Genomic DNA, 21,247 nt, shown 5'->3' with positions numbered 1-21,247 from the left:
GTGCCATGGGAAGTGCTGCTGGAGGCTATGCCCTGTGTTAAGGCACCTGGACGATAAAGCACATCTCATGTCACTCATCCTCCTCCATCTGCCCAAGATGTGGGCACTGTCATTTAATTTGTTACTTAGCAGGGATGCTACCAAAGCAGAATCCTTTCCTCTGGGTTTGAAATCGTGCTTCCAGGGTGTGTGTTTCTCCCTTCAGCCCCCCAGCAGCAGGTGCCTGGGTCAGCCTGGGCCATGTTTTTGGGAGCACAGAAAGGGCCATGCTCCTTAACTGGGGGAAGTAGCGTGTTGCACACTGATGGCTTGAGATACAGCTTCCAAAAACAGATGGATCTCAATCAAAGCCACCACACGGGCTGCGGGGCTGAGCCGTGGTGTGCTGCCGCTGGGCGATTTCTCCCCTGTGTGTCAGTTGTGGTTCTTGGTGGCCAAGTGGGCTGGTGGCAGCCAGAGGGCTGGGCCACGTGGCTCCCCATGCTGTGTGCTTCACAGGCACCATCCCTCCCCTTTGGGAAATCCTGTGAGCCGTCAGTGCTGCTAATGAGGACGTGCCCTCCTTCCTACTAGGTGCCAACCAGCACCAGTGTGTTTATGTCTGAGCTGCAAAGCACTTTCTGATGATGAGCAATGCCTGTGTGCGGCCCCCCGGTAGGTATATTAATAGCTGTGTCTGCACTCTCAGACAGGAGCGGGTGGTAAAGAGGAAGAAATCTGTCTGGGTTGTGTAGAAGCCCCCGTGGCAAGGCTGGAAGCAATCCCAGCTCTCAGACCACTGGACTGTGCTCCTCCATCCGCAGCTGAGCTGTGGATGTGAGTGAGTGAGTGACAGAAAGGGAGCACTTTTTATCTCCTGTGCAAAATAAGTCTTCTTGGAGTTTCTTGTCTCCTGTGTGAGTAGTTGCCAGCTGCTCCCAGCTCTCTTATCTCTGGAGAAAGCAAATTTGCTCCTGCTGGGGACCTGTGGACCGTACACAGAGCAGGTGGTGGGGTTGGAGAAGTGCTGTGGGTTGGATGGCACTGCGGCTGCCATCTGATGCTTTGTGCCCCTGAGGGCTCCTTGCTCTGGTGACCCTAAAAGGTTGTGAGGAATGTTGTTGGCAAAGCTAATTCTGTTGTCAGCACAAACGCTCCGGTGGTCTCTGAGTGCTCGTGTGCTGAGTGTTGGCAGAGCCCGCGTTGGGCTCAGTGCCGACGCAGTGATACTGAGAAGTGCTGGGAGTTGGGTGCACAAGGGGAGGGGGTGAGAAGAAAAAGGCAAGCAAAGAGCCTGGAGTTTAAAAGGCAAGCAAGAAAGCTCCATGTGTTATTACCAAGTGCCCAGTACAGAGCAGGGAGGGTGTTGGCTTCTTCCCCTCTGTGTGTGGGATGCTGTGGGCAGGGGGCAGATTGGAGCATGTGGCAAAGGGCTGTTGGGAAGGTGCGGGTTTCCATTTCCCAGCACATGAGTCACCTCTCCGGGCTGCAGCTGCATGGGCAGCAGTGGGTGCAGAGGGGATGCAGGGAGCAGTTCCACCCTGAGTGCATCCCCACTGCCAGGAAGCCCTGCTGGGAGCAGCGCTCGTTGGAGGCAGGGCTTGGCTGGGTGAGCTCTGTGAGGCTGCATCTAATCCTGCAGTTGGACCGAGTGACCTCTAGAGATCCCCTCCTACTGCAATCCTCCTGCAGATCCGGGATCGGAGCTGCTGTGTCCTTCCCATGGCACGGCTCTGTCTGATGTTCACTGCGAGCTGTCGGTAGCAGGAGATGTGTGTGTTTGGGGTCAGTGAGGGAGGTCTGAGAGCCTCCTCTCCTCGCTGTCCGGGGGCAGATATCTCTTGGGGCAGGTGCTCCCTCCCTCCCCTCCCATGTATTTCCATTCTGTGGGGCCGCAGCTGCTCCTGAGAAACTTGAAGGTTTACTTGCTTCTTGCCCCCTCTCTGTTGTCTAATGAGTCCCTGGTGCTGGGGTTGGGGGGTTCTACTAGCACTTGTGGGGTGGTGTTGCAGGCAGTCTCGACGTGGAGAATTTTGCATACTTTAATTCATTGCCAATTAACACATATTTCTAATCGCCGATTTGGGTATTGAGAAAACATGGAAGTATTAATAATCAAACTCACTTAAGTAAATATCTTTCCACTTTCTTCCTCAGACTGATGCCAGACACCCACCCTGCTATTTCCTTACTCTCAGCTTCATTGAGCAGGTTACATTCAGTCTGTCCCAAGTCCTGCAGCAGCATGGCAGGCTGGTGGCTCATGTAGAATGGTTTCTATCTGCTGCTCTTTGCTTTTCACTCATTTTCCTTTGCCCCTGCATTGCAGTGTTTGCAGCAGTGTCTCCTCCTGCTCTTTGCAAAGATGGCCCTGTGCCCATCTGATCATTTTTTGGGGTGTAGAGCTGATTACAGCCCTATGCCTGGTGCTGGCAGCAGGGCTGTGCTCACCTTCCCGGAGCAGGAGCTGATTGCAGCTACCCTTGCAACACTGGGAAGACCCCAGGAAATGGCTTGGGTCTGTTGTTTTCCCTGCCAGAGGAAGCCAAAGAATTCCCACATGGAACATTCCCCTGCTGTTCTGCACCAGCCAACACACTGCTCCCTATGAGCCCAACCTCCCCATTGGTGATGGGGGACATGCAGCCGGCTGGTCCCTTGACCTCCTGGCTGGCAGCCTTATGGCAGGACAAAGGTGGGACAAAGATGCTGGTAGCCTGTGGAGCAAGTAGAGCCCACCCAAGGTATGGAAGCAGAGAGGTGGGTGCTCTGTGTGGCTGGGAGGTGCCATTGCTGGAGCAGCCCCACGTTGTCACCAGTGCATCGCAGGGTGTTGGTGGTTTCCAAAGGGTTTGGTCTCTCCTGGGCTCCAGCCTCTTCACGGGGTGGCCCTTTTAACAGTTTGGTAGCCATCTGCACCATCAGCTAACAGAGAAGTTTGGATCCCTTTATCCCAACCACAAACACTCCAAGCATTTTAATTTTTTTTTAATTCTGTAATTTGGGGAAATAAAACTCTGGTTTCTGCAAAGACTAATTGAAGCCGTGCTTGCGGCAGGGGCATCTCGGTGAGGGGAGAGAGAGAAACCCCCTCCCAGCCCATCTGTGCCCAATTTACTCCGATCTGGCCTCTCTGAGGCTTTTTTTCTTTCTCTCTCTCTTTAATAATTTGTTTTATAATTCCTGGAATCAAACCCATCTCAGACACACTGTTTTATTTTACTGTATTATTGGATTATACTTCCTATAAATCACTGGATGTTATTCATAGGCCACCACCAGAATAACTTCCCCTCTCCCCCCCGACAGGCCCGCATTCCAAACAAGCATACACCAAAGTGGGGGTGCAGCACGGGGCACCCTAGAGACACTTCCCGGAAATCCCAGCAAATTTGCCTGGCTGTGGGTGTGAAGCATCAGGCTGCAGCACCTGGATGCCTTCTGGCACTCCCGAGCCTGTCGCATTGTGCTGTGTGGAGTTTGTTAGGAGGTCGGGTTTAGGTGGAAGGAGGGGGGGGGCTGCCATATGTGCATCCTCAGCACGTGCCGTTGGGGGGGGGAAGTTGCATCCCCTGGGGCTGATGGAACAGAGGCATGCGGGGAGGCTGTGGCTGAGCACTGCTGCTGGAGGGGACTTTGGGCAGAGCAGGGTGGCCGTGCTGGTGAGTGGGGAGGAAAACCTGCTGCTTGGACAGGAGGTCGCAGGGGAGCGTTGGTGGAAGCAGCTGGGCTCAGGCTGCCCTCTGGGAGCTGAGCGAGGTCTGGTTTTTGGTGCTAGAGAAGAAGTTGAAGGCTGGTGAGGCAAGGTGGGAGAATTCACTCCCTGCTGCGAGGTCAGAGCAGTGTGAGTCCCTTTGCACTGCCATGCTGTGTGAGATCGGTTGATGCTGCACAGCCCATTGCTGCAGAAACGCTCAGGCTCATGCTCATTCTTCCACGTATGAATGCTCACTAATGAGAGCTCTTGCAAAGGTTTTCAAATGTTGCATGGTCCTGTTTGATGCTTGAAGACCTGCACCAGCTTCTTGCCCAAATCTCCCTGGTAGGTGGGATCCACACGTTGGTGGAGATGAGCTGCAGCTCCTTGCAGGTGTAGGATTGTCCTCCCTCCTCCTGCCATGAATGCTCAGCCCCGGCCTGGCTGCAGAGGGGCACTGGACCCCCAGAATTCAGACCATATTTGCTGTGAGCTTTGCTGCCGTCCTGCCACCGCACGGCCCTGCTCTGCCTGCAGCGCGTTTCGCTTTGCTGACCGCAGCTGCTCAGCCTCATAAGCTAAAGCGTAAACCCTTAAAATATCCCCGGAGAGGCTGCGGAGGGTGGTGGTGGTGGCAGAACTGGGCTCAGTCTCTGACCATCTCCGCAGTGCTGGTTTGGTTTCTGATGGTTGGACCCCAGCTTTGCTCAGAGCGGAGCACAGCAGCAGCAAAAAGCCTTGGAGGGAGCATGTAGCACCGTGCTGCTGCACTCACATCTCAATGGCTTCTCGTGAGACTGTAACCACACCTTGCATGTTGGAGCGGACTGGGAGCTGATTGCAAGGGTGTCCAGTGCATGTGAGGGAGTTTAAAAATACAGCAGTGCTGTGAACGGCTGCCTCGGTTTGGTGGAGTTTTAAAATTAGGCACAAAGCAAAGCTTAATAAACCTCAGGTTGTAGATAGCAGAAGCAGCAACTTGATCTTCCCCTGTCTGGGGAGCAGAGCAGAGTCATTTTCTCATCGTTTACCTTCTTGCATGGTTAAATGTGTGCTACCCCAGAGTTTGGGCAGCTCTGCCAGCTTGGGGCATGGCAAATGGGAGGTGAAGGCTTCTCCCGCTGTATGAGCTCCTGTCCTATTGGCAGCAGTGGCCCTGGAGCCTGAGGTCCCTCCGCCTCCCCCTGGGGCCTTGGGTTTGTAATGCAAACCCTCCTTGCTGGGAGGATGGAGCTGAGCGATGGTGGGGCTTGGCTTGTCACACAGCAAGTGTGCACTGAAGTGTCTGCACTGAGGTCACCAGCGTGCAGCTGGCAGTGACAGCATGCTGTTGCCCCACGAGGCTGCAGAGCTGCAGCATTAGCGAGGTGCTGGCAGGCCATAATGCTTCCCAAGGCCTTCAGTTTGGAAGGAAGCGATCCTTAAATTCATCCTTCTCCTCCTTTCATGTTGCTGCTCTTCTTCTTTGCTTCAGGTTTGGGTTTGAAGCAGGAGATGATCCATCTTCCTCTGCATTGCAGTGCTGGTGTGGAGGCTCATCATAGCCACTGGATACAAGAGGTAGCCGGCTGCTGGTGGCCACATCCAGGTTTGCAGGACAAGGCTGACGTGGCACAAGCGTGCGTGACACCCACACTGCTTGTGTCAGCCTGCTGCTTCCTGTGCTCACACAGCACCGTGGGGACCACGCACATGTCCGGAGGTGGCAGCTGGCTCTCCTGGGCTTCTCCAAGTGCCTGGAGAGGTTGGCACAGCCACCGGGAACTGCAGGCGCCTTTCCTTTGGGGGAAGGAAACTGTCTCGGAGTTGAGACTTTGCATCAGCAAAGTTCAGGTAACATGCGTTTGGCCCAGACGTGTCTCGGAGCTTTGCTCCTGGGCTCTTGAGGCTGGTGGCAGCAATGTTTAGACCAGAGTCTTCCTTTGCTTATTCCCCTCTGTTTCCTGTTTAAAAGGCAGATTGTCACATATTTGGGGATTTATTTACCGTAATTGGAGTTATTTTCCTGGCTGCTGGCTTCTGCCCTCTGATGCAAGACTCCTCAGCGAGATGTGTGTCCAGAAAGCCATGTGACTTTTTTTCCCCTTGCCCCAAGTGCCAGCAGGAGATGCAATAAGCACCGCGCTGCAGGGAGTTTCCACTCGCAGTTCAGGTTTCTGAAATGTAGCCGTCACCTTCGGTGGCAGGAGATGGAGCGGGGCTTTGTGGCAGGGAAGGGGAAGGTTTCCAGTGAAACAGAGCACTCACTGCTCTGTGTGTGTGTATGTGTGTCTGAGCACAGCAGAAGTCCCTGTTGAGCAGCACTGGATGAGCTCAGCGGGGCTCCTGCCCGCTCTGCCTGTCACATGAGCACATCCTTACGGCTGGCCTTGAAGCCGTTCCACCAAACGATACCGAGATCTCATTTCAGGGTAACAACTAGAGGGAAATGATTTGTAATCCCCAAGCTCGAGTCTGCTTTGCAGCCAAGCTTCTGCTGCCCCAGTGGCAAGTCAGAGCAGGGCCGGGGACGCGCCAAGCTGCGTGCACGTGGCTGTGCCACCGGGCCATGGGCTGGAACACATGTGCTGCTGCTCGCTGTGCGAAGGAGCAGCTCTGCTGTGTGCAAAGGGAGGGCAGGAAGCAGAGCGTTGGCACGCGGTGTCCCCAGTGCTCCCGCTGCGTGGCGAGGAAGGAGGTGCCCGCTGTGGCCGTGCCCCGGCACAGAGGGGTGCTGGGGAGTGGGGTCTCGCCAGGTGCAGCGGTTGGGTGAAGCTTCAGATGTTTGTACCGTGACAGGAAATCCTCTCACTTTTAAAGAGATGTTTCTGACTCTTTAATGTGCGTTGCGCCTTTGATTTCCTCGCGCTTCTAAGCAACACCGAGTCAATTACTGTCTTTCTATTTAATTCTCTGAGAAGAACGTTGTATAATTAGGCTAATTATGGTGCTTTGTGAAGTTGTAAAACTCTTGATTGAGCTTGCGGGGTTGTTTTATAGCGTGCCAGGTGCAGCAAGGCGGGCTGCCCGCCCCGTGCCCGCTCCCCGTGTGGGCTCAGCTGTGCCGTGCCAACTTGCTGAGCTTCAGCTCCTGCCCCAGGGCTGCCCAACACACCGAGCTCCCCTCCTGTAGGGTCAGGGCTGGCCGTGCTCTGCTTCCTCCTGCTCATGGCACAATACAAGTGTCCAGCACTGGGCAGGTTTCTGCTGGGAGTGAGCAGCCTTGGGAGTAGGGGGGGAGCTCTTCTTTCCCAATGCTCAGTCCATAATAGCAGCGTAATTGGGGATGTGTTTCTACTTATATGTGTGTCTGAGGATAGGAGGTGTCCCCCATGCAGGTTTATCTATGGAGACCTTTGATTTTCTATGGTTAGTGTGTGTATCTGCACGTTAGGCTCTGCCCATGCTATCCAATGGGCTTTGTGTTGGAAAAACGAGATCTGGTTCCATTTGACTTTCAGTACTCACCTTTCTATGGAGGTGCCTGGTACTGCAGCCAGGACACGGTAGGGTTGTTGAACCCTGGTGTGGATGGTTTGCAGTCTAGTGAGCTGATAGCATTGGTTGCTGTGCCTTGAGGTAGCTGTGCTTAGCGTGACCATAGGGCAGCATGCAGAGGGCATGGTGACCATTCCATGGATGGAACAGATCTGGCATGCATCGTTGCATCCCATGTGGGCAGCAGTCACAAGCCAGCCCGCTTACCCCATAGACTTATCCCCTACCATACCAGGTACCCATAAGGGCAGCCCTGCCCATGGGCTCCCTCTTCTCATGCCATATCCACAGGGGTCCTCCCATCTCCAACCAATGCTCAGGGAAGGGCAGCTTGCGCAAGCATCGCCTGCTCTCCAGATAGCATCCCAGAGAGAGGAGAGGCTCCAGCTGCCAAGCTCACTTTGGGAACAGCACAAACCCATCCGCACAGAGCCCGGGGAGCCAAGCTCTGACCCGGCCCTATGCAGTACAGCCAACGGGGCCCCCAGCCCGCCTTGGGGAGCGGCTCAGCCACATGTGCTGTGCTTCGCGAGGCCGGCAGGCAGGCAGGCAGGCGAGGAGGAAGTGATGCTCTCAGGCCCATCTGCGCGGGGCTGAGACGCAGTGCAGCTGGTGCGAGGCCCTGGCAGCGCTCGGAGCTGCCGTCTGCTGGGGTTTGCTGCTGTCTATGTTGAAACGCAGCATTGGGGAGGGGGCGGGGGGGTTCAGTGGCACAGTGCCAGGCCCCATTGCTTGGCCTTCTCTCCTCCTCCTCCTCCCTCCATGCTTTAAAGTCACATTTCCAGGCCAGACATAGAATTAATCTCTGGGCACTTCACATTGCTGGCAGAGCAAAGCAGGATGTGGGATCTTTTTTTTTTTCTTTTTCTTTTTTTTTTTTTTCTCTTTCTTTTTGCTCTCTCTCTCTCTCTCTCTCTCTCTCTGCGTCTTGGCTGACTTTTTTACCTCTCGAAGAATTTGGAAGGGCCGTGAGATTCCCCCCCGCCCCCCCGCCTCGGTGCCGTGCAGTTTTTCAGCACGCTGATCACCCTGCTGTGGCTTCACCCTAATAGATTTCATATGCTGACACAGTTGACATCAGTACCAAACTATTTTACATGTGATCTGGTGTATTTCCTGAGGAAATCTGCAAGATATTTATTAAGAACTAATAAAATAAACCTCTCCATGAGCTTTTAGGTAGTTTTCAATTTTTCATGTCTCTCTCGTTTCCTCTTATCAATGAGTTTCTATTTTCTCCCTCCTCTCTGACCATCGCGAAAGGAAACAAAAATAAATGTTTTAAACCGTTCCTTGAATGGACACTGGGAATATTTCTGTAGTGATGTATTAGCAAAGTCGTATTTTTAGTGCCGTATTGTCAAGACTAAAAATATCCCGCCGCAGTGCATCCTTTTTATAGGTCTTTGTGTGTGTGTGTGTGTGTACGCGTTGAGTTTGCACCGGCGTGGAAGGGTCCGTCTTTGTACCGCTGCAGCGTTCCCTCCCTGTCGCAGCTGGACTCCATTAGGCCTTGAAAATTAAAGTAATCCTGCTTAAGAAAGAGAAATTAATCACTGCAGCAGAGCCGCGTTCCCCAGCTGAGCCGGGATACCTGCGTGGCAGCGCTGCTTTGAGACTCTCCATCAGCCCGGCACTGCGGAGATGGCCCAGCGTGATGTGAGAGGGCTGCAGGCACCTGTGGGGCTCCTGCTTGTGCTGTAGGACCAGAAAGTGAGGGAGCTGAGGGCTGGGAGCTGGGATATTTTGTGTTGTTTGCAGGAATTTTTACATCTCTGCTGTTTTGGCTTGTGCACCCGTCTCCTTCAATTAACTGTATGGGTAACAGAGAGGTGAGGTGGGAGCAGGGCTGGGGGGGAGGGCTGCCTTCCCTCTGTCCCATGGACAGGAGGAGCAGCCCCACTTGGCTTTTGGTTATTGCTTCTAAAATGGGATGTATTCACTGCTTTGGTAGTGTGGTGGTCTTAGGGCTGGCTTGGCACTGCAGGCAGCGGGCATCCTGCTTTGGGGGTGCGTGTCACTGACCTTGGGGACCCCTGGCACTGGGGACCCCTCATGCCATCTGCTGGCACACAGGGCTGAATGTTCCCTCCCTGCCCTGTACGTCTGCAGCGCTCCGCTTCCCGTCGAGCAGTTGAGCGAAAGCAGTAATTAGGGCCCGTAAAATTTGATTTTATTAGCGAGAAGTGTTGGTGGGTAATTGGCCATAATTTGAACCCAGCCAGATTGGAGATTAATAATAATAATAATAATAATAAAATAGGAGCAATCTCTTTACCAGAAGCAGCAGGGCTGTTAGCCCTGATCCCTGCCAGGGTGGGTGGGACGGGATGGCGGCTGCGCCTGTGCCGTACCCGTCCTGGAGGGTGTTTGACACTGGCATTGGAAGAAAGGAAACCTTATTTTCCAAGAACTCTGCTCTTTCTCAGCTTGATAAGTATTTAAAATAAAAGCTGCACAATTGGAATTGGCAGAGCATCCTCATTCTTTTGTCTGTCTGTTTATTTTTTTCCCCTCATCCCTCGACATGTGTGCTACAGCCCACGGTTGCTACACCCCGAAGAACCGCAGCCCCGCAGCTCGGCAGGCACTGCCCACCCCGGCCTGGCTCTTTGAAGCCCAGCAGAACAGCAGGGCCTTGGACCATTCCCAAAGTCAGGGGGCACGGAGGTAACGCTACAAAACGTGCTTTTCCAGCCCCTTAACTTGCAGGGCAGCTGAAGCAGGAGTGGAGCTGTGGCTGTGCCGCATGGCCCTGAGCATCTTGCTGTTCGCAGGCTTTGTTAGAGCAGTCGGAATGCAGCCAACAGAGGAGCATCCGTGTGTCCACTGCGGCAGCAATGTGAGCAATCAGTGCCTTCTCTCAGTGCACGAGGCTGTGCTGAGCCCAGCACACAGTGCTGTCACCCCGCCGTGTGAATCACACCCGGGAGCTGCTTCAGGTTATTAGTCCTGGGTGTTGCTTCAGGTTAGTAGTGCTCGTTTGCTCTTGGCAGACCAGGCTGGAACCCAGTGGAACCGTTTCCCAAAGAATATTTTTGGTTTGAAAACTGAAGGTCAGCAGTTCGCAGGCGCTGCGCTCACAGCCAGCTCTGTGGTTCTCCTCGTGCCACCGGGCCAGCAGCACTTGAAATCCCGATCAATCGATCTGCAACAATATGAAACCACGAGTGGGTCTGCCAGATAAAACTCCCCGTCTCGCCCCTTTCTCCCCACCCAAAGTGTCTTGCTGCCCATATCCCCTTTCTTGCTGCCTGTCTCCCTCCCTCCCTCTCGGCTGTGTATTGGACTTTTTGTCTATCTTTTTCCATCTCTCTGTCTCTTTTCATAACAGTTTTTAATAATGTTTTAGTTAGTTCCAGCCTTTTCCCTCAATGGATCCCATTGGAAAATGCATTTGAAAGGAAACAGTTATACACTTCCCTTCCTTTGAAACTCTGTTGGCACCTTTTCCAGTGCAGTAAACCATACAACATGGATTTTCAAAGTTTCCAAACACAGACATGCTGGCGTTAAATTGATGAAAAAATATTTTATTCGGCTGTATAGTAACTGTGAGTCTCCGAGCTGCTGGTCACAGTGAAACCAAAGCCCTCTTTGGAACTGCAGCAGGTTTTTGAATCTGAGCAGGGAATGTCGCAGTGCTGGGATGCTGGAGGGGTGTTGTGAGCTGAGAGCAGCGGGTCAGGGCTCTTCTCCCTGCACATGGGAGTGGTGTAACCACAGCATCTGTGGGTCGTGCCAACCCTGGCTCAGATCGCTGCCTCTCATTGTGCCTGCTGGTGGTGAGGAGGTTAATGGTGCTGGTTAGTCCAGGTGTTTGGGGGGGGGCTGTGGTATTTGGGACCCAAGGTCCAGCTCCGTGTGAGCACTGAGATCATATTTTCTAATATCGGGGCTCGGATGTTAGACTTCCTGGAATCGGTTCCCTGTGTGCTGTGGGTTTGTGCCTGTGGTTTCAGCCCTGCCAGCAGGGAATTGCTCACCCGACACCTGAGAACCTTCCTATGCGTGGCACTGCTCGGAGCGGAGCTCGTTCCAAATTTCCACAGGAGGAGCACACAGCCCCCATTCACCGCCGGCGCTTGGATGGGTGAAGCTGGCCGTGTCCATGTGCGTACCATTGCAAACCTCAGAGTGTTCTGCAGCTCTTCACTTGCCAGAGGTGTGCTGTGATGCAGACAGGAGCTCTCTGGCAAAGCAGATGATGACGTGGCCAGAAAACCCTGGGCTCTGTTTTGCTGTTGTGCCATCGCTTGTGTAAAACTCTTTCCCCTTCCCATGAGAGTTCTGCAAAGAACTTGTTGGTTGTTATTGCCATCCTCTGTGGTTCAGGTCCAAACAACTGGATGGCAAAAACTCGCTTCTGTCTTGGTTCTGGATGCTTTCTGGATGGTGTCTCTGATGTATGCAGCTGGGAATCTAGCTTTCTACATTTCAAGTGCTCACCTTGAGATACAGTAGATGGACTTGTCCTGAATGCGTTGTCTTCTGTGGGTTTCATCCATCTTCAGTGCAGGGCTCTCATTAGCTGTGCTCGTAGCTGCAGTTGCACATCGTCTGCAAATCTGGTCCCCTCTGTGTTGCTTGTGAGCTGTTAGGAGTGTGCAAATATAATATGATATAATGTGATGTGAATGTGGGCCAAGTGACTTCTGGGTCCACTTGGGAGTGTGTGACCAAGGCAGAGACAGAACCGAGTTCTGCATAGCACTGAGCCATCTCCATCCCCCCCAAACAATGTTTTTCTGCAGTCCTTACTGTGTTCGTGTTTCAGCACATGAGAAGGGTTCTGCAGGAGGGTCTTTGGCAACCATTCATTTCTGTGTCAACTGGAAAAGCCAACGTGAGGGGGGGGGATAAAGTGATATGCCATTGGGGCAACCTTGGAGCGTCCAAATGTTCAAGCTTGGCTTGAACTTCCATGAGCTGCTCTAACTCTGGTATTGCTGACCTCTGAATGTTCAATGTTATATCCACTGGGCATTTATTTTCTGTTGGGGTGGGTTGGGGGTGGCAGGAGCACTCCCAGAGCCTTCAGTTGGCCTATGCCAAGCTGCTGGGTCCTGCTCCAAAGTGTGAAGGTGCCGGGGATTTCACTGCAATGGTCAAAGAATTTAGAACTTGAGAAGAACAATATATATTTTCCCTAACCTCATTCTGGCAAATGGCTGTGAAGTTTTTTCGATGAAATTTTCCCAATAAATTGAGCTCGAAGAAAAGCTTTTGGCATGAGGGATCGCAGCCTAAATGGTTAAAGTTTGGCAAAGTTGTTAGGAACTAAAAACAGGGGGCTTATAATGGAAAGTGTTAGGTAAGCCTCAGTGTAGGCACTGTGTCTGGGCTGTGCCCTTCTCGCAATAGAGTCTGAGTGCTGTTGGGGTACAGCATGGGACTGTCACCACTTGGAGGGGCTGCTGCAGGGGGTGAGGAGGCATTTGGGGTCTGGGGATGAAGGGTTTGGGCTTTGCTGCCTGATGGAGGAAATTGGGGGCCACAGACTTGGCTTTGAGTTCTGGAGTTTGCTTTGCAAACTGACCCAGCAGAGCTTGGGTCCCTCAGGAAGCTGTAAAAAGAAGAGCAGCAGCAAATGAGTGAATGTGTTGAAACGGAAGCTCCTCACTTTGCTGTTCCTGCCCCATCAAAGGCTGCTCTCTCAGAGCACTCCTGTCTGCAGGCTCTTTCTCTCATTAACTTTCCCTCCAGGCACGGAGCTCTCACACCAGCAGAGGCACGTTGCAGGCTGCCTGTTCCAGCACAACGATTGTCCTGCTACAACTTCACTCTGGGCTGGAGTAAACCTCTCTCGGGAAGCCCTGTTCACACCTCCTCCCCGCTGTAAATAACATCTGATGCAGTGACAGCCGGGCTGGGATGCACTCAGTGCTTTGTGGTGCTGCCTGCTCCTTGAGCACGATGACACAGGGGTGCATGCTGCCCTTGCTGCCCGTGCGGGTGAGGTTGTGGCTCTATCTGTGTTTGGTCAGGAAGGACGAAAGATTGTGCAGACTAAGGGGTTTTGTCTATCGGGCTGCATCATCCTGTTGTATGTGTCTGTATCCTGCTTCACTGCAGCGTGCCTCATTCCTTTTTATGCTTCTGGTGTTCACGTTTGTTCTCCTTTTGGTGCACCCTCACAGCATGCCCTGATTCATTCAGATGTACTCTCTGCATGGCCCTGCTCTGGTCTTGTACCCTTTTGACCTTCAAACCTGCTCGTGCATCCTACAATAAGATAGGCAGCTGGTGCTGGGCTGGTCCAGAGCCGTGCTGCAGTGACAGCCTGGATTAAAACACTTTCTTAGGAGCTGTGCACTTTTGGGCTGTTTCTGACCCTGCACAGGATGGTGCATATCCAGAAGTGACTTTACAGCCTCACCGGGCTGCAGGGTGCAGCCTGAGGTCCTGGCCTCACCGCCCAGGTCAGCACCCCAAGCGCACTGAGCTCTGAAGTGCTGCTCAGTGCAAGTGGAAATGGCTTCAATCTGTGTTTTGACTGATGGGTCTTTTCAGGAAATTTCTGAGAATAACATTTCTAAAAATGGCTGCTTCTTTCCACTGATATTTCCTGGAAAAGGCCGCAGTTAATTTTAAACCACTATCCTTTTCCCTTTTCAAGTGGAAATGGCTCTGAGCTTGTCCTCGAGGCTAGTGTCATTCTTTCTGCCCTAGCCTGAGTGCAGCAACGTGCTGCTCCCTGGGCTCCTCTTGCAGGACAGGTTGGTTTGTGGGGCTGCAGAGTTATAGGGCATGGGGGGCACACTCAGTGCAAGCATCTGCCATCCCAGTGGAGTGGGCTGGCAATGAGCAGCAGCCCCGGGGTGCTGGGAGAGCGTGGCTTCCTCTGTGGCTCTCGGGCAGGCTTGCTGCTTGGGGTGGGAATATGTCATTAATTTTTATACCTTCCCCTGTAAACCATCGACCCTTTTTATGATGTCATGAGGGATTCCTTAATTTTGCAGCTGCTTCCTGGTTACGTCAGAGAAGAGCCTCCCGTCCTCGAGCCCAGCGCTGCAGTCCAGAATGGCTGGAAACAAATGAAGTGTTGAATATCTAATGGCTTCCACAGGGAGAGCTGCTCCATCCTCCCCAGGCCCCCAGCATTCCTCACCTCCCTCCCTCAGACAAGATGGGGTTTCAGTGCAGAGCTGTGGGCTCCTGGGCAGCTCTGGGAGTGCGTGCAACGGGTCTGGGTCCAGTGGCCGAGACCTTGGTGGGGTTTTCTGCCTCTCTGTAGGACAGCTTGCTGCAGGGAGATGGGGTGATGTGAAGTGGCTCTGGGAGGGCTTCAGCCCTCTGCGTGCAGGTGGTGGTGTGTGCTTGGCTGTGGGGCTGTATGTCCTCATTGCTGCCTGTAAACGTGGGGTTGTGGAGCATCCTTCCAGGAAAGCTGCCCGGTGCTCTTTGCAGGGCATCAGCCATGGTTGTGTGAGTGGGTTCCCAGGCTCTTTTGAGGGCAGATGAGTTGCGTGTGTGACTCGCTGTTCCCAGCCAGAGCTGGGAGTGCCCATGACTCACTGCTTCTCTTCGAGGGGGTGGCAGGGAAATGCCCCGCAGCCCTGAGCATCCCCGCTCTGCTGGGTTGTGTCCCGTTCCCGGCAGCGCTGCTGCTGTCCTTGCCCTCTTCCTGCAGCTGGCCCCATCCCGGTGGGCTGCCAGCAGTGAGTCTGGCGGAGTGTGACTCACAGGGAAAACACTCGTGGGGCCGAGTGATAAGAGAGCAACCAGATCGCCTTCAGGTGGTGTCAGCACAGCGGTCACCGGCCTCTCTTCTTCCCCGCAGGGCAGCAGCCGGCTGGTGAGTCAGCTGTCTGTGCGGCTGAGCTGCTGACACATCCAGCAGCCCGCCTTAGGCAGGGCTCACACACAGCCTGTATGGTCCTCAGGGCTGTGCCTGGAGAGCTGTGTGCTCTATTGCCTTTGCTTATGGTCCTATAGAGCATCACCAGGGACGGTGGGTTCAGCTGTTGCTCCCAAGGAGCAAAACACCATCCCTGTGCTAGCACCACTCCAGGCTTCCCAGCCCGGAGCAAAGCACAGGGTAATAAGGATGGAGAGGCCGGCATGGAAAGTATCTTGCAGGAGCCCTTCTGACCCTTGGCTGGAGCAGTCCAGCTCCCTGAATCAAAGCAACCTGCTCTCCTTTGAGCCTCTGCTAACTCCTGGTGGCAGCTTGTGTTTTAGCCATGCAGGATTCACCACTCCTCATGCTGTGTGCTAGTTGGGATGGAGGCAGGAGCGCAGACACACCGTGTGCTGCCTGGGAGCTGCAGCAGCTCCTTGCCCCTCACTTCCAGCAGCTGAAGCCACGTGGCTGTTGCAGGATTTCCTCCTGCACATGGCACTGCAGCGGCTGCGAGCAGCTTCCTCCAGCAACTCCCCTTCCCTGGCCATGGCCATTCCCTACACCGTTGCTCTTTTCCCATTCCCATTTCCTGTGCCTGGTTGCGTTGCCCTAATAGAGCTTTGGCATTGCTGTTTTGCACACCCTAGTGGGAGAGGGGATGTGTTTATCACTTTTCCTGGAGATTATCTGTTTAAGCACTCTCTGACAGTTACAATAACAAGGGCAGCGCGTTGTGTTTCCCAGCAAAAGGACACTCGCTGCTGAAAGATGTATAGCACTAATTAGAAATACATAACATCCGGCCACATGGCAGCCTTCTCCCGGCCGCTCCATTTCCTGAGCTCAGACGACTTTGACGACAGTTGGTTTATGTTTTCCATGAATATAATGTTCTCAGAGAAACACAAATTTCTCCCCGTTACAAAAGTCCCCCGCGCTCTCCATCTCTCTCCCTGCTCTCCCCGCACCCTTCCCCTGCAGAGCAGGTAGATTTATGACTGCAGAAAGGCTGAGTCGGATCCTGAGTCAGAGCAAAGCTGGCAGCTCGTGCACGAGTTGCATCCGGGAGCCAGGTAGGTGCTCGCAGATGGAGCTGCAAAGGAAGCTGCCCCCTGCTCTGCGTGCTGGAGAAAGAAACCTCTGTCCTACATGTAGAAGAACAGGAGGGCTCCTTTGCAGCTTAGAGTGCTTTTGTGATCTTCAGAACCACCAGCCTGGCTGTGGTTCCTGGTTGCAGTCTCTGTGTTTGCAGTCTGATGTTCATCAGCTCCTATTTTTTCCCATCCCATCTCCCTCCTTGTGTTCTTGGGCTCTCAGCAGGGTCCGTCCTCACAGCCAGCAGCAGCGGGCAGGACAAGGACATGGCTTTGGAAGTCCCCATGCATTGGATCAAAGCAGTTTGCTCTGCTGAGCGTAATGCAGGTTAGGTGTCAGGGTAGAAGATGGAGCATGCTCAGGGAGCTGAAATCTTAGAAGGTTTTAGCTGCTGAAATGAATTCCTATTGAATATGGAAAAAGTGCTGTATTTGAGATGTTTATGGCTTGGCCAAGCATGGACAGATTTCTAGTAGGTCAGGAAAACTCTCTGCTAAAAAGGTTATTCTGCAGCAAAACCTCAGATCCCCTTTCCAGGATTTGCAGTTGCTAGATTAGCTCAAGGAAAAGGTTGTAAGAGTTTTTGGTGTTTTCTAACAAGGATAAGCTACTATCTCATTTCCTAGCCTCATTCTCACAAGTAGCCCAGCAGTTTTGGGTAAAGAATTCTGGAAGAAATTTGGGCTGAGAGAGGTATGGACACTGCAGGTCCAGTGGTCAGAGCCAAGTGGGAAATGAGGTCCGAGGGATGCTGGTACCCACAGTGCAGTGGCGAGGCCAGCAGCCTCATTTGGGGCTTTAGGGGAGGATGTGGGGTGGCACTTTGTGACACCTGTACCTGCTTGGGTGTCAGCAGCAGCACCTGAAGGCAGTTTGGCACAAGGCACCTGAGTATGGGCTACAGGGTTTTGTTTTATTTGGTAATGGGATGAGCTGGAACCATAGGGGAAAGCAGTTTGGGGTGCCTGCAGTCCTGGGGTGCTGCCCTGGGGACACAGCAGTGCTCAGGTGGCAGCGGGATGGCCTCAGTCTGTGCCTGTGTAGGATGGGAAGTGAGGAGTCCGGCATCGAACCAGAGTGAAGGGAGGAGGGAAAGTGGTGAGAAGATGACTGTAATTTCTTGAACTGGACTGTGGCCAGAGCGCTGGGACTAACACTCTTAATTGTGGGAAAGGCTTCATGAAAGAGATTTACTGTCCCAGAGTGGTCACATCTTTAGTTTTATGTTTCCTCCCAAAGCTGACAACCCAGCAGGCAGGCACTTCCTACCATCACTCGGTGGCACCAGCGCAATGAGCAGAGTACCCTTGTTGGGCTGCCAGAGGCCTCTGGAGGGGAAAAGGGGATCTGGGGTCAGGGGCTGCCCATGAGGCTCAGCATCCCCTTTTGCCCCAGCATGGGCAGCCTGCTGTGCCCATGGTGCCATGCCCACCGTGCCGCAGGCTGTGCTAAATGCAACCCACGCCTGGCTCCAGGCAGCTCCCTGCAGCCAGCGTCCCGCTGCTCGCTGCAGCCTCAGAAGTGGTTTCTGGCTGGGTGTAGATGTGCCGAGGGGATTTGCTGTCACTCCGAGCCGGCTCTGTTTGGAAGAGCTGTGGTCGTGTGGCATCTACTTGAGTAACAGCTTCAATTAAGCTCTCTTGACAAGCTGTTGTGTGACGGCTGAACTAAATGGGAGGAGCCCCCTCCTCAGCTGCTGAGGTTAAAACTCCAGCAGGGACAGAGATCAAACATGCAGCTAATTACCCTTTTAGCACTTAAACATGCCCCCCTCCTTCAGGGGAAGGCATCAGTTCTAAGCAGCAGCTTCTGTGCTGAGAGCCCTGAGCACTGGCTCAGCAATAGGGGTATTTTTGGGTGGGATGAGGACAGCGTGGCTGCAGCCTTTCCCTGCTCCCATAGCCACCTGCTTCTCCCCATATATGCAGCAAGTGGGCCCAAGGCAGGTGTGAGGAATCACCCATTCCCTGCTACGTGGGATGCACAGAAGGTGGCTGCGTAGGTGAAGTAAAGAGGGATCACCTGGCTGCTCCACACTAAAATCTTTTTCTCTTTCCTAGAGTGCATCTCTGAGGACTGCCGCTCGGTCATCCAGGAACAAGCCACGGCCCTGGGGCTCTCCATGTTTGCACTCCTGGTGAGGAGGTGCACCAATCTGCTGAGAGAATGCGTGCAAGGTAAGGGCTCAGCAGTAGGTCTCTGTGCTCCCACCCCTAGTGCAGCCTGGGGGGAGGCTGAGACCTCATTCTTTGCTTTTTGGTGCACCCCTTCCTCTCTGCTGGCATCCTGGGTTTTTTCGGCATCCCAGGCTCTGCATCACTTGACATGAGATGCACAATGATCTGGTAGAAATGGATGGATGCAGGGCATGCTTTCTGCTGGATACTGGGAAATCCCTAAACTGGACCTCAGGACCCTGCCTCTGTGATACTGACAGTTGCTGTCCTCATAGATGGATCGGAGCCATCCTGGCTTGCTCCATAGGCCACTCCATATAGAAAAAAGAGCTCTGCCTTTGCTCTTGCACATCCAAAGTTGGGATGTTGGGGTCTGTCGTGCATTCCTTGTCCCTACGTGAGACAGGGGCACTGCATGAGCCTGGCTCAATGAGCTGCTCTTGTCTTTGTAGTTCAGCCACAAGAGGAGGAGCAGGAGGATGAGGAGGATGACATCAAGGTCTCTGCCTTGCCCCAGGACCTGAAGGAGCTGCTCCCCAGTGTGAAGGTCTGGTCGGACTGGATGCTTGGCCACCCGGACACCTGGAATCCTCCACCAACCTCTCTCGAGCTCCCCAAACAGTACGTGCATCCTCTGCTCTGTCTTGTAGTGTCTCTTCCCTACCCGGGTTCCTTGTGTCACCTTTCCTCCTCGCTCACACTTGTTCCTGGATGTGGCTCTCTGTGTGCAGGGGACACTTGGTGGAGACTCATCACCCTCCGTGTCATGGTGACAGGTGTCCAGCTTTGAACAATGGGGGTGTTAAGGGTTGAAGGGGCTCTAAGGGTTCTGGTATGCACCTCTTTGCTTCTGGCTATTAGGAGATGAGCCATGAGCTGGATTTTTACCTTGTGCTTAGGGTGTTTGTCTGCTTTATTGGGATGCATCTCCTTCAAGCCCAGCCAGCTCAAAGACTGAGCCTTCTTCTCTGTAAGGAGGTAAGTCCATTTGCAGCACGAGTGTTCTACTGCTTGTTTTTATCTGAGACAGGCAAACTTTGGTTGGGCTGCGCTGGCCTGGAGCCTCTTGCCTGTTCCCAGAGCTCCGAAAGTCGCCTCCCTTCAGCTTCAGGCACATCTTGCCTCTACCCCTGCATCACAAAAAAAGGGTTAATTTACTAAACCGGCCGATTCCAGCCCATTAGTCCATAATGCGAACTAGGCAATTTGCATATTTTTGGACAGAAAATCAAGTGAAAGGGCCAAGTATGGAGTATGCGAAGCAGTGTCTGAGCATGCTCTGTAGCTGCTTTCCCGCAGGATTTTCCATCTGCCTCCGGTACTCCGGATCCAGAGCCTGAAATCACGTCTTATTGTTAATCCAAAGGAGCCAGAACCCAGGGTGATGGGAAGGCGCATTAAGAGTAATCCAGCAAAGTGGCTTAACCATTAATGGGTCCCCGCTCCGTGCGTCAGGTCCAGTCCTGCTCTCCTAGTTTATTGCCTCTACTCCAGTTCTTTTTCATTTGGCTGAGGAAATGGAAATCTCACACAGGAAGTTCTGGGCCTCATTTTGTGGAGATGGAGTCTGTTTTCTGTTTGTCGGCTGCTCGGTGTGGGACCGTTGCCTGCTCATGTGAACCGCTGCCCATCTTTGGGCAGGAACTCAAACTGGGATCTGTCACGTGCGCCTGTTTGCACCAATCCCCCCTTCCACTGCTCAGGGAGCCGCCGAGCCCTTGGCGACGGGCAGCCTCGAGATGGAATTTCTGATCGGGCTCACGCAGCCAGAGCTCGGCGCCTTCCAGGGATGAGCTGCCTCCCCTGCTGTGGGTGAGGGCTGCGGTGTGGGGCACGGGTCTGCATCCCCCTGGGGTGCTGGAGCAGGTGCGGGCTCCCAGTTGCCCAACAAGGCGATGGGTTCTGCTCCTTCAGGTCTTGGGTTGCCCGACAGAGAGAGGGTCTTTATCGTGCTGCTTGCCCATCTTGCGTGGAGGTGGCTGAACTACCCTTCCCATCCCATCTCTGAGTCTCCATTAGGGCACGGGCAGCCTTCTTGAGGGCTCCCTCTGCTCTTTGGCCCCCCAGCCCTGCCCTTGGCAAGGGGATTGGCTGCTTTCTCAACACAGAGCTTTGTGCTGACCCAGCGTTGTGTACCCAAGTGCTGGTGGTCCGGGAGAAGCTGAGCTTCCCTGGAGCTGCAGGGAACCAGCTCTGCTCTTGGGCATGACCTGGGACTCGCAACGTTTTCCCCAGAGTTAGGAAAGTAAGAGGGAAGCACTCGGTTAGAGTTTCAGCTCTCTATTGACAGAAGCATGCTGCCTCGCCTGGGGCTGCTCAGTAACCAGGTAGAATCACCAAGTCTGGGGGTTTGGATAGGAACGGCTTCAAAGGAGCTCAGAAGTAAAACATGGGTCAGAGCAGCAGGCGCGCTGGAGGAAGCCAAGGTTTGTGGGCAGGGTGAGCTCAGAAGCAGGGAGAGAATGCAAAGAGCACACACAGATGCCAAGTTGCAGAACTCTGAGCAGGGGCTTGCTGTGCTGTTGCATGTGTGCTCTATACCTTCTGGCAGTAGGATGTGCCGCCAGGTCCCCTTAGCAGGCTCTGTTCCTTCAGCATTGCTAATAGAGAAGTTTTTGGGGTTGTACTGAGACCACCTCCCAGCACCTTGATGCTGTGACTCAGAAAAGAGGCATAAAAAAAAACCTCCTAAAGCATAGGAGCACCCTGCAAAGATGCCACAAATGTGCAAATGCTTCTGGAAAAAAACAGGCCCCATACCCACCTGGCAGCCCACCAGGAGCAAAAGGCCTGGCCCAGAACTTGCATCAAAGTGCAGCTCATCCGGGGCCAGCAATGCTGCCAGAATGATGGCCTGGGCTCGGGGCCAGCAGGGCAGCTTGTCAAGCCTCCACCAGAGCTGAGGGCCCAGGCTGCTGGGGCTCTACATCCCGAGGCCTCTGCTCGTGCTGTGTTCACCATGTTGGTGATTGCTGG

General features: G+C 53.7%; 1 protein-coding gene across 4 annotated transcripts in view; it reads left to right on the top strand.

Moving 5' to 3' along the window:
- The window catches only part of SMG6 (SMG6 nonsense mediated mRNA decay factor), an 89,603-nt gene that overhangs the window by 26,463 nt on the left and 41,893 nt on the right, over positions 1-21,247 (top strand). For all 4 annotated transcript variants that reach the window (XM_015880519.2, XM_015880518.2, XM_015880520.2 and 1 more), the window contains exons 11-12: positions 18,155-18,271; positions 18,724-18,892. In XM_015880519.2, coding sequence (XP_015736005.1) covers positions 18,155-18,271; positions 18,724-18,892 — 286 coding nt within the window. The remainder of the gene's footprint in view (positions 1-18,154; positions 18,272-18,723; positions 18,893-21,247) is intronic.

Source organism: Coturnix japonica, chromosome 19, assembly GCF_001577835.2.
Source record: "Coturnix japonica isolate 7356 chromosome 19, Coturnix japonica 2.1, whole genome shotgun sequence".
NCBI classification, from domain to species: domain Eukaryota; kingdom Metazoa; phylum Chordata; class Aves; order Galliformes; family Phasianidae; genus Coturnix; species Coturnix japonica.
The sequence above is the reverse complement of the archived record's forward strand: the minus strand, read 5'-3'. Positions and strand labels throughout refer to the sequence as shown.